This window comes from Caloenas nicobarica, chromosome 7 (assembly GCF_036013445.1).
Source record: "Caloenas nicobarica isolate bCalNic1 chromosome 7, bCalNic1.hap1, whole genome shotgun sequence".
Classification (NCBI taxonomy): domain Eukaryota; kingdom Metazoa; phylum Chordata; class Aves; order Columbiformes; family Columbidae; genus Caloenas; species Caloenas nicobarica.
Window position 1 is genome coordinate 3,383,218 of NC_088251.1, and position 13,290 is coordinate 3,396,507.

The 13,290-nt window shown below is 40.5% G+C and overlaps 1 protein-coding gene and 1 long non-coding RNA gene across 2 annotated transcripts in view; one reads left to right on the forward strand and one right to left on the reverse strand.

Moving 5' to 3' along the window:
- ADAM12 (ADAM metallopeptidase domain 12) overlaps positions 1-8,769 on the forward strand; it is a 178,020-nt gene extending 169,251 nt beyond the window's left edge. Inside the window, exons 20-23 of the mRNA XM_065638798.1 lie at positions 455-563; positions 973-1,158; positions 6,303-6,391; positions 7,785-8,769. Coding sequence (XP_065494870.1) covers positions 455-563; positions 973-1,158; positions 6,303-6,391; positions 7,785-7,839 — 439 coding nt within the window. The 3' untranslated portion in view covers positions 7,840-8,769. The remainder of the gene's footprint in view (positions 1-454; positions 564-972; positions 1,159-6,302; positions 6,392-7,784) is intronic.
- LOC135990768 (uncharacterized) lies at positions 4,902-12,265 on the reverse strand. The gene is made up of 5 exons (XR_010606462.1): positions 11,991-12,265; positions 11,043-11,128; positions 10,609-10,709; positions 9,692-9,748; positions 4,902-6,082 (listed from the first exon to the last, which is right to left on the reverse strand). It is a non-coding gene; the product is annotated as an uncharacterized LOC135990768 (long non-coding RNA).
- Between the last annotated feature and the right edge of the window lie 1,025 nt (positions 12,266-13,290).

The window sequence follows — 13,290 nt, forward strand, 5'->3', positions numbered from 1 at the left end:
TAACTTTGCTGTCAGTAAACAATGGAGGTTTTGGGTTGACCATGTACCTCTTTTGTGATAAAAAATGAAGAAGTGAAGGAAGTATTGCCTTTATTTTCATTTGCTTGAAATAGTTTCATTACATTGCATGGCCTTTTATCTAAACTCGGTCGAGTGAGCTGAAACTTTCATATTTGAGGTCATTACTGTTAAATGCCAGATTCATTAGAATAGTCTCTTGGGTGTTACAAAGCTGCATTTCCACAGATTGCAGAAGCTAATTTAACAGACTGCTGCTTTCCAAAAAATCAATATTTATTTTGATTCTTGCAGGAGCGTGAGACAATTTTTGCTTTCCTCGTTTACTCTAAAAAGTCAGGAAGTCCATGCAAAATCTCATTCTGAAATGAGGCTACTGTTTAAAACAATGTTACAAAGTAGAATGTTGTGTTGAAGAAATATTTTTGTATTCCAGGTCTGTGAGTCCAGCAAGACCTTCCAGTTCGTCTGAGCCTAATCGTGTTCATACCACATCTCTCAATAAAAATCTCGTCCTGAAGCCACAAAATACAAACATACAAAAAGTGAGTTAAAAGAAAAAAGCATGTATTTTGGATCTCATTTAAGTAATTGATCGTAACACAATTGTTACATGATCTTAATATCACATACAACTAACAATATGTAAAATGGAGAAGATTTAGGCTTCAAAATACTTGGATGGCTTCCAAGTTTTAGGCCGGTGATGTCAAGGGAAGAAAAGAAATAATTCAGTGTCTGGGACAGAGCCAGGCCCTGATCCCAGAGGTCGCCAGGGATCAGTGCTTGAGCAGGACTCTGCAAGCTGCGACTTGCTCCTCCATTTGCAGAGGTGTTGAGGGTAGAGGAGAGCAGAGCAGAAGAGAAAAACAAGCTAATAACGTAGATTTTAAAGTAGCAATGCCTACACCAACTCGTGGAGTTTCTAACTTTGGCTTGGGACTGCTTCCACAGCGAGATGGTCCAAGGAGACCGCTGCCGTATCAGGTCGTGGACATCAGCAGCCCTGTGAAGACGCACGATTTGCCGCAGCTCAGGACACCGCAGCGAGTCCTGCCCCCCCTGCCGTGTCCCCAGGCTGTGCCCCACAGAGCCCTGCCCCACAGAGCCCTGCCCCACACAGCCCTGCGCTGCCCCCAGGTGAGCCTGAAGCTTCTGGTTCATATTTACTGTGTGAATATCTGCCTGTGGTAGAGAGGAATTAAGTGTTTTCTCACCTTTCATCTTGGCCTTTTCCCACAGTATTTCCTTTGCACAAGTTTAGAAAGGCAGTGTAGATGTATTGTTTTATGCCAGCTGAGGCTGTGATCCTAAAATTTCAGATCCTGATCTCTCTTCACTGCTCAAAAGCAACAGTATAAACAAGCTCCACATTAGAGGCAAACACAAGCTCATCTCACCGGCTGCCCAGCCGCAGGGGCCGGTGTGGTTAGCGAGGTGCCGCATCCTGCGGTAGAGCTGAGGAGGTTGAGTTGCAGGTGTCTCGCACACGAGCAGAGCCTGATGTGCTTGTTCTGCTAAGGGGGGGATGAATTGTGGTTTTTTTTTCCAGAGCACAGATCTGAAAAGCAGACTTGTCATTGCCCCCAGTTTCACGCAGACATACCTTTCATTGCGATGTTTAAATAGAGTTTGTAACCCTTTGGGTTTTTTTGGTAGTAAGGTGCATCTCAAGGTGATATTCAGAGCAGATCAGGTTGTCTGTGCAGTTGTCTGTATTAAATTGTCCATTTTCTTGTCACTGGTTTCTCTCTTTTGCTTGCATTTGGAGCGCGACCGTGTGTAAGCAAAGATTCAGGCACCCAGCTATTTCTGTTTTATAGCCATATTGTGCTATTCTGTTTATAGTACAAGGTGAAAATGAAGTGAATGTCGTTATTACCAAGGTATCTGAAATTAGTGTTCCATGGATTTGGATGCACATCCTGCAAATCCGGACTGTGTCTGTGTTATGGTGTCTGTCTGACCGTGGCCAGATGTCCGAGGACAGAGCAGCTGCTTCCAGCAGCGTCTTCCCGGTGGTTTGTAGGAGGACTCGGCTGCGAGGAACAGCTGAAGCGCAGCGCTTGGAGAGGCGGTTGTAAAAACCCAGAAACCAGAGGGATGAGACGGGGCCGAGCTGTGGTGGCAGCGGCAGCGTGCTTGTGCGCTGCGACAGCAGAAAAAGTCTACCTGGTTTCAATTTTGTCTGGAGTCTGAACATAGAATCACTCAGGTTAGACCAGCTTCTATAGTGTGTCCAGTTTATTAATTGCTCTCAGAGTATTTAAGCTTTTTTCTTTCCTTTGCCATCTTGTTAGTAATTTATTTTCCTTTTCAGGGGAAAGGGAAATACCGATTCTTTCTAAAATCAGTATTACAGGAAATCTGAAGTAGTATTGGTTTGTGTTGCTTTTGTCCTTAGCTCCAGCAGTTTCATTGTTTATTTTCTGCCATTCCAGTGGTCAAAGTCAGGATTTTGAGTGCAAATGATTTTCTGTTTCTTAATCAAATAGTTCCTTTAAAAAACCCGACATTTCTTCTGTTTCTGATCTGGCAACTTAGAAGCTTGCGCTGTCTCCCGGCAGCAGATGAAGAAAAGGCTTTCCAAGAAAACGTCCCTATTTCTCACTCTGCTGGTGCACCCATACCTGCCCCAGCCTCCCAGCACACCCAGGGTCATGTTCCCCTGCAAATCCCACCTCGCGGCGAGGTAGAACACCAGGCCTCTAGTGCTGTTGTTACCAAAGACTGACAGATCTGAAACTGCCAAAAAGCGCTTCAGTTTGGCAGCTCAAATTAATTGTGACAGTTACTCCATCAAGCAAAATATCATGGTTTTCAGTTGTTACATGAAACAGAAGTAGGAAAAACAGGGGATCAACTCAAGGTGACTCAGTGAATAAGCAGAAGTTTCTTCTTTCAAAATTATACCCATAACATCAATTCAAGATTGTCAGAAATAGCTACTTTTTATACCCTAGGGACACAGAAAGCACCATGTGGGAAGAAAGTTTCTGAAGTTACCGATTTTACTCCCTCAAAGCTTGGACAAAGTAAATTAACATGAGAACAGTTTGGTCTAGTTCATGTAGACTCTATTAACGTTCTGCTTCAGCACTCTCTTGGAAGCGCATCCGTCGGGTCATCAAGGGAAGCGCTTTAAAAATAATTGTTCCATTCCTAATGTCATCCAGATGTTCCGTGTGCGGCGCAGAGCTGAAGGGGAGTCTCTGAACCATTCACTGTTCTGGGGCTTCGCAGCTGCCTCCTCCTCCTCCTTTCCCTTCGGAGAGCTGCAGTTATCATCTTATTACCAAAATATATCTCATCTTTTTACAGTCATCCTTATTACAGGAAATACAGCTTGGTATTTTTCCTTTTGCTCTAGTACAACTGAGCTGGGCTCAGCTTCTGCTCATTCTGCCCCAGTTACTCTTGCTGATACCTCTTCTATGTCACCTCAGACTGGCTCTAGGCACAGAGGGCTAAACGAATTAAATTCCCATCTCTAATAAACAGATTGAGGAAGACACCCCTTGATACACAGGGCATTTCAGACAAGAACGTTCTTCTAGTTGCTTATTTAAATAAAACACATCAGTGAAACAAATTAAGGCTTCATGCACCGATGTCTGTGTAGCTGTTCAATAGGAGAATATTCAATATGAGAAACGCCATCCTGGAATGAGTTCAGGGGAGGAGATTTATTTCTTAAAATACTATTTCCTCTGCTTCTAAAGATGCATGTTTTCCTGCTGGTGTTTTCCAGTGCCGGCATCTCCTTTCTGTGAAGTGCTTCTCCATTGTGCTTCGTCTCAGCCATTACACATTCACACATTCTCCAGCTCCGTTTTTATCTAAATTTCCTCTCTTTTTTTCCCCACTTTCTTTTACCCCTTCTTACCAGCTTGACACAATTAGACTTAGTCAATGCACTTTACTGGATATTAACTCAAGGACGTCATTTTTACAAGTTCTGCAGAAAGAAAAATCAGGTGTTGGGCTTGTCTGCCCATCAGAGTTACGGTAGGATTGCTGTTCAGCGGACTTCTACACGTGGATGTTCCTTAATTAATTTGGCTTAGGCATCAAAGATTATCCTAATGCTCAAGCAGGAGAGGATGCTGAAGAGCTGTTCTAGATCAGAATGTGGGCTTTGGCCATTTCAGCTGCCTCTGCAAAAAAGGGAAAAAAACCCTCAAATCCTAGGGAGGGTCCCATTAGTACTTAGTTGCTCTGGGTTTCTCAGAAAGTCCATCTTTCAGTGGTGATCAGCCATAGGACACAGGTAATTCACACAAATGAGTAAACGAGGACAGTTCTCTTTTTGTTGGTCGATCCTTACCAGAGCCCTTGGTTTCTGCTCCTCCCCGTGGTGGCTCCTCGGCCTCTGCCCAGGGACGGCTCGGTACAAATCATGCAGGAACAATTAGGCGCTGATCAGGCAAACAGCTGAACATGTGATCAGACTCATTCTGATTGATTCTGTAAAATACTTGAGGGGAAAGGCCACTTCGTGAAGGCGGTCAAGGAAATGAAGGTAAAATTCTAGTGTTCAAAGATGCGTTTCTACTTTGCTGTCTTTATAATGCTGATGTTTGAGTGTTACAACTTTTTCTCTCAAATGCATATACTCTCCCATATCATAAACATTATGACTTTTAAAAAAATTATTACAGAAGGAACTCAAATTTGTATTTCACTGGAGAGAAAATTCAGTTATTTTAATTAAAAGTATGAGTTTCCACTGTGATCTAACTTGTTCCAAACTGCTATATTTCACCTCAAAAAAACCACATTAAGATTTCATTGTGTAAGAAATGCAGTGTGCAAAGTAAACTTTGGTTGAGAGTCCTGATGGTAAGGTTTATTCTCTTAATAATGTTAAGGTTTTAGTTCTGTATCATGGGAAGGATCACGTTTTGAAAAACTTCCCTTGCTGGTGTCTAATCAAACTCTGAGACTTCCACCAGGGTAACCCGATGAGATAGAGCTGCCTCGAGTAGATACAGGCATGCTAAACATTTCAGCATTTTTCAGGCCTGATTATTTCAAGAATATTTCCCATTATTTTTACCCCCAAAGACAGAGCTCACGTAGTTCTTACAGCAGGCTATGGTTATCTGGGTTTGTAGTGGAAGTTCTTCTGGATGACAGTCAAGATTAATTTTTATAATGAATATGAGATTTGGCTATAACAAGAAGTTAAAATAAGATTGTTTTGTAATGATGCTCTTTCCAATTCACTCAAGAACTAGTACATGTTATGTCAGGAGTGAAAAAGAAGAGGGCCATCATATACGGCTTTAAGATTCAAAAATTTGAAATTACTATATAGGAGGTTTACTTAAGCTCCCATATTTTCTTCCTTATCAAAATGCCTACTGATAGGTAACTGGCATTTTCCTTCTTGAAAGAGCACTCATTTGCCCTGAAAAGTAATAAAACAAATGGATGTTCAAAACAAATAATGAGAAGTTGTACTTTCTTCATGAGCAATTCGTGCCTCTAGTTGTTTTCTATTATGTCTTTCAGGGGATCTTTAACTAGATCACGCTTGGAAGCTTGACTTGTTCCTTTCTGGTCAACTTTACTGATTATAGTTATGGCAAACTAATAATAAAGAGTAAAACTACTTAGAGCATGACTATGCAGTTCAGATAGCAGAAGGTTTTGGATACACTGGAGAGTTCGTGCGCGCCCTGAGCGAGTCACTGAAACTGTCCCAGCTCTTCAGAGCCAAGGGCAGAAATGGAGCCGTTGCGGGTTTGCAGCGTCAGGGCCCACACAGAAGAGCCAGCAGCTCCGGCTCAGCAGGCGGCTTCTGGTCTTCATTCATGAGTCACTTAATTCCACAGCATGAAAGCACAGCAGCGTCTCCAAAAAAAACCTGCCACAGATGCTCCCAATTCAAACTGGACTTGAGCAGTTTGGTTTTGTGGTCATCTGAATTTGCATTTTAAAGTCAGTTTTAGTATTTCCATCTTTCTCTATAGCTACTTGTAGAATTTTATGTATTCAATCTATGTTGTTTTCATTTACCACGAATTAATCAACTCCAGTGTAGGTGCACCCGGTATTTCTAGAGTAAAGAATCAAAAGACACAAAATCATTACAATACAGTATTAAACCTTTTTTTTAAAATATGAGTACCTGTTTAAAAAAATAAGTTATGTCTTATTCATTTCAATATATCTGGTCACAACTACTCCAAACTTATCTTCAGTTTATGTCAGTTGTTGCTATGTTAAGCGTGTTCTGTCCGTTCCAAAGACTAACGTGAGATGATGTTTGATGACAGGAGAACCCCAAACCAACCCCTCCCCAGAAGCCGCTCCCGGCCGACCCGCCAGGACACCCCCGAGCGCTGCCCCACGGGGCGCCCCGAAGGTCAGTGGGAGCAGCTAAGATCTCTGCAACAACCCCTTTCTGTTTGCTTATCTGAAAGCACAAAAGTGTCGGACAGGTTGTCGCTGGGGCTGTGGAGCAAAGATGGGGACAGACCTTTGAACAGGGCCTGTTGCGATAGGACAAGGGGTGATGGGTTTAAACTAAAGGAGGGAGATTCAGGCTGGACATGAGGAAGAAATTGTTGCCCCTGAGGGTGGTGAGAGCCTGGCCCAGGTTGGCCAGAGAGGTGGTGGCTGAACCATCCCTGGAGACATCCCAGGCCAGGCCGGACGGGGCTCTGAGCAACCTGAGCTGGTGCAGATGTCCCTGCTCATGGCAGGGGGGGCACTGGGGGAGCTGGGGAGGGCCCTTCAACCCAAACTGTTGTGTGATTCTACATCAGCACAACTGCACTGACTTCCACAGAAGTATGAGAATTTATACTACATAGGAAGGTTTGACTGCAAGCATCTGACTGTGTATTTAGAAAAAAACGCCCGATAAATACAACTCCCTGCAAAAGAAAGGAGTAAATAAACACCAATTTCAAGAGAAACAAAGCTCTTGCAGAACAAAATTTCCCACTCAGACCCCCTACAGAATCAGGCTGAGAACCGAATGCTGTTAAGATCAACCACCAATAAAGGCAATTTTCCATTCACGTATTTCACAATGGAACATCAGTTTAGATCATCTGAAAATAATATCCAAGACATTGAGAAAGCACATAAAGTATACAGTGCTAAAAAAAAAGAAAAAAAAAAAAAGCATGTTGAAAAAAATAATCTGGAAGTGAAATAACTCTGCCCAGTGTTAATGGGAATAGTCAGTGATATGTTCTTACCCAATATTCTTCAGTGCCCTTCAAATAAAAAGTGCTGAGGCAGATAGAAATAGTATTTTAAGCTACAGGAATTCCACTACTGAGGCACTTAACATTGCTCACAAAAATTACAAATAGAATCAAGTTAGTTTCCTAATACTTTGAGTACAAAGACTGCAAGAGTGAACTTGGGTTGAGCTCCTGGCTGTCCATTCTAGTAAGAGATTCTGACAATATTAATATTTTAAGCTGACAATTTTTTGAAACCAGCTGCTCCTCTACACCATTAAGTAGCATTTTTGAACAGATGCAAAACTGATGCGCACCCAAAGAAATAAAGACTTTAAACACTTGGAACATGGAGTTACCTTATCCCACTGACCAGCAATTACACCTGAACTGAAAACCAAGAGGCTGCTGGTGCCACTTACACTTCCTTGACCATTGATCTCCACGCCTCAAGCACAATGGGAGAACTAACGCAATTTTAAATAACATTTTGCTGTTTTCTTTCTTTCTTTCTCTCTTTCTTTCTTTCTTTTTCTTTCTTTCTTTCTTTCCTTCCCACAGACCTGCTCCTAAGCAGCCACCGCAGCTATCCAGGTCCAGCAACACTGTGATGTGAAACGACGAGAAAACCTGACACCTTTATTTTAAAAAGTGAAGACAGAAGTTTGCACTATCTTTAAACTCCAGCTGGAGTTCAGTTTTTATGACAATACTTAGAATTTTTAATGTTTAAAACAGCGTTATTTTTAAGAATTCTGAGCTACTGCCTTTGGTGCTGTGCTGTGCTATGGTGCTCTGTATACTTGCTCAGGTACTTGTAAATTATTAATTTATGTTGAATATTTATTACAGTGCAGTGCACTGTAGTAGATATTTTTACCATAGCTAAGTTTTCCTAAAAAGGAAGCCTTTTTTGTAATATTTCATTGAACTTGAATACTTCTGCTCTATCAGTCCTATGTAGAGTGGGTAGTTTTGATCTGTTCTTTAAGTGCTGATACTCCTGGATAAATCAGATGTACAAACAGCTCAATCTCAATGGTTCGTAACCAACTTTTGAATAAATATGTCAGGGTGAAAAAAAGCAAAACCAAAAACTCTTCTGAAACATGGTGAAATGCCCAATATCTGCATCCAGGTATGTAACGTATTAACCAAAGGATCACTCAGTGTGAGCAGTTGTACTGTAATTTCAGTTTTCACGTTTGAAATTGCCAAGAAATCTGTGTGGAAAGAGGATGGATTCCTTTGGGACAAGTTCTCTTACTGAACAAGTACTGTATATCATAAAACTCTATCTTTTTTAACCTCATTTTCCTCAAACACAGTACGGTTGGTACATATTACTGCAGATATCGGGCCTCCCAGCGTCATTACCTTTTAGATGCTCTGGGAATTAAATTCAGGCCGTGTGTGTGAGGTGGTGCCACCTCACTGTGCCGCTCAGACACTCAGGGGCTGGGGGAAGCCAACGTCACAGAGAATTACATTGTAAGAATCAACTATTATACTTACTTCTTTTGCCTCATCGCTCTGCTTATCAACTGTATTTTGCATATTTACTACTGTTTTGTATTTAACTCCTAAGATATTGCTCTAGGTTTCTTAATTTTCAAATCAAAATGCATATTTTAAATATGGAGACTGTTTATCTTAAGACATGGGAAAAAAACTTCATCTCTCTACTCTGTGGTAACATTAGATGTGATCTGGTCTGTACCAGTAGCACTGCTGAACACAGTTGTTTCGCCTGTGCTGTAATAAAAACAGATTTCAAATATCAGTTGAAATAGACGGAGAAGGAACTATTACCTTATGCAGGTTAGTGTCCTTATTGCTTGTAGTTTTTGTTTCTTTAAGCAAAAATAAAAGCATTGATAGAAACTTGGATCTCATTTCATTAAGTCTAATTGTATGTAATTCTCCTGGTTATTCCCCATCGTTGCAATACAGCGCTCATGTTTATTGATGAACTAAATAAACCACAGTTTAGTTTGTTGCTGAATAGTAAGGTAAATGCTTCCCAAAAGCATTTCAATTCTTAAATCAACTCTGATAGCAAGAGCAGTGCTTCGTGTATGGAGAATCACTGCAATAGCAGGATGCTGACATCCTGGTTTACATATCTTGTATTTAAAACACTGATTTCTTCCTGTCAACAGTAGCTTTATATCTAAAATGGGAGGGTGAGGGGGCAGACACATCTCTCACTTTGCTGGTTTGAATGCTCCCATTTTTAGAATAAGTCATCATGCTGTATCTAAATGTTTCTGATAACTCCCAAAAATCTCCAGATGAAACTTAAGTAGAAAAAGAAGAAGGCGAAAATATATGACTACAAAGTTTGTGTTAACAGCATCAGAAGTTTTAACATCTGAATTTAATGGCACCAGCTTAGGTAAGGCTTAGCACATGTATAAACTTAGATCTTTAAAGTAACCTTTAGGTTTAAAACAAATGTGACCCACCTGTGTAGTCTTCTGAGTATAGAAATTGAAATATCCATACAGGACAGCCAGTGCAATCTGGGGAAAAAATACGTTTAAACAAGCTGTGAACTAAGCAGAAAAGCATATGTCAAATGTATTAACTGTTAACATTTTTCTAAAACAAGCAGCTGAAGCATTTGCACCCAGTGATGTGCGGTGTAATGTACATACTATCTAACAGAGTCGCTATCTTTAGTTAGAGATGGCTAAAGCCAGATTCCCTATCCGAGCCAAGGGCCAGCAAACCCAACTGTCCTGTAAAAAGGGCAACCGTGACGTGAGAGCAACAAACGGTAGTTCCTGGCATTCTACAAGCCATTTTTTTTTCACAGCAAACCAGACGAGTAGGTGTGATATACATAACAGGCATGTAATCTGGAATCCTTCCCCTTAGCAGATATGCAAATATATTCATACCTATTCAGATGCAAAATACTACAGGCAGAAGATGATCCGTAGCTTTTAGAGGGGATTTAAAAAAACAAACCCCCACAAGCTATGAAATACTTCTTTTGTTTTGGTTCCATTTTCTCCCCCAGGATGTGGGGGAGACTACTGGCTACCCAGTAGCTGGCTTTGTGATTTATTTTTTTTTTTATATACCAAATTAGTGTCTTTACGATTAGACATGCAGGCGTCATGTAAAATTCCATTGTGAAAACCAGCTGAATGGTTTTACATTCTTAAGGCCAGTGTAAGCAAACACATTACTGTGGGCTACACCAGGGTGTAGAATCCCAAGCTTTGCTGCTCACTGTATGGACGTGTAGTAGCTGCTTACAGAGGAGTCAGGTCAGCACAGGCTCTACGTCCTGCTGTAACACATTCATCTACCTCTGCTCAGCAAAATTCTACTTGGAAATCACCTTTAAGAATGGTGATTGTCCTCAATTTACCTCTGTGGAGCAGAGCGTGCTCCTGTCTGCTCTTCCTTGCTGTCGTCGTCTTCTACACACGCACTCCAGCCTCCCCATCTGATCTCTTGGCTTCAGTATTCCTAGAGGTTTTTTTTAAAACCTATCAATTATCAGAGCAGCAACACGTTTTTTTTAAAATCTCATGGAATGTTATTAGAGCCTTTTCGAAAGCTCAGGAAAGAAACAGGTAGCTTTTTTCCTTGGTTTCAATTTTGATTTCTTCTGATCATTTTGAGTATACAATATTCTCTTTTACTAACTTCCAGTCAACTAATTGTATTTGTTAATTTAACTATAGGTTACCATGTAAAAAAAAAATTCTTTATCTTACAAGCATTTTCCAAAACATAATTTTCTAAACTCAGGAATGCTAAAACTCATTCTGCACCCAGACCGCCCCCCCAGTCACTTACCACACATGGCCAAAAGCTGAAGATCCCACAGGTTCCTGGCAGCTGCCCTGTGGACATAGGACTTCCAAGAGAGAAGCATTACAAACCTGCAGCATATTGAGACAAAGGTTTAAACTCTCTGAATTCAGTTAATTCAGAAATTGAATACTCAACATCATCATCATGACAAAGCTTTCTTTTCCATTACCCTATTTTTTTTCCTTTTTTTGGAGCAATCTGCATGCAGTGTGTGTCTGTAGAAATGAGCAATAAGTTTTTAACATTTACTGCGTGTGTAATTTTTACACATCTAAATTTATGTCCTTTTTAACGTACTTACACAAGGTTCTGGTGCATAGCATCAGCACAAGAATAAATTTATGTATTTTTAACTATAACATTACAAAGTGCCTCATGAATGTGAGCAATCAAACTACGAGAAGGAAAAGAAACATTTTAAAAACACTTTAAGGCAGGCTATCTAAAAATACGAAGCAGAATTTTTACTTGAAAAGGTGCTATTGTTTAAAAAAAATATGGCGAGTAATTAACTAATGTGTCATTAACCAGCACATCATTTTTATGAACCATTCATTTACAATCCTTTAGTTGAACTTCAGTTTGCTAAACTTTTCACAATCTACGCTATGTAGCTGGTTTTTTACCAATGCAGCAGGTTTTAACTAACGTAGAAATTCAAGCAAACACAACCCACTAATTCCACAGCTGAATTAGCTGCTCAATCTCAAGTACTCTCAATAAATAAATAAAGACATTCTTAATTATTTTGAGTGTTTTGCCTATGTAATTGCCCAAATGGTTAAGAAAATGCCAGTTTCCTCAACATAAAATACAACACGCTAAGAGAAAAGGGCATCTTTCTGCACGTATGTTCTCACTGCTTCCAGTACGTGTATCAAAAAAACCCCAAAGCCCCTATGCAATAAAGTCTCTTTCTCTTGTACGTACCTTTGGTTGGCATGTCACTGATGTTCATGAGTGTAGATAATCCCAGGACATTTTACTTCTATTAAACAGAATTGAAAAATGAGAGATTTGCAAAATAAAAGAACTTTAGTGAAACCAAGAAATGCATCCCAGTCAGAAAAAAAGCAGGAGCTGAGCACGGAAAGAGCAGGGACTGGGGACACAGACTATAAAGTGACCAGCACGAAGCAGAAAGTCTCACAGCAGCTTTTGCTCAAGGGATCAGAGCAGAACTTCAGTCCCTGCTCACCCGCTTCTCTGTGGGCCAGAATTAGCTCTGAGCAAGCGCACGGGACGAGTCACTTGTCAAGATTTTAAGTATATAGCATGGAATGGCCTCACGTCAGCTGTGTGCGAGCACACCAGCAATTTTAAAAAGCTTTGAACTCCCTGCCCTGCATGTTTTGGCAAATTTGCCAGAGCAATGGAATCATTACCTACAGACGCTTTCCACTGTGGCAAATGTAAGCAATCTGCACATAGTACTACTTTTATTTTACATTATTTTTGCATGAATGACCCTGTGGGGAATAAATAAATACCTGCTTATACTGTATATTAGATAATACTTCATTTGGAGGAAAGGACTGTATTAAAAAAAAAAAGGGGGCAACTTTAATTTTGCATTTTTCAATGCTTGACCTTCCTGTCTTGCCATTACTTTATATAGAGACATGTAAGACTACTTTTTAAACCCCAAAACATAGAAATCATACCTCATGGCAGGCCTGGCTCTACCTGAGCACCCTTTTTTGTAATGAGACGGGATTCCAGGAGCAGCCGTGGGAGAAGACGAGGCCCACGTTGGCTACCAGCATCACGGATGCACCTCGGCTCCACGGCTCCCTAATTTGCTGTGGCTTCTTTGGAAGGTTTTGGTGGTTGTTTTTAAAATGCTGAGTGAATTTTTCCTTGCAGATACTAACCTGAAGGAGAAAGAATGTCGCATATTTTCTGATTTTAAAATGACCTAAAAAAAAAAAAGATGAAAGCATCTCCTAGAAATATGGTCCTTTTTTCCTCTTTCTAAAGCCATCTGTGTATAAGAAGCAAATGCTGAAGTACTACACTAGCATGTTCCCCAGTGAAGTAAAATGTTTCTGCAACAATTTTAGAAGCTTTCTTCTTGTGAAGTATTCAAGTAACTTATGGAATTATTTTTAATTGTATCTTCATCTCCACTTTTCAATTTTCAATTGCAATCTTTCTATTGATGTATCTGATGTTCTGGCAACCTGACCAAGTCATGGGTTAAAACAACGATGCGTTGAGTACTGGCAAT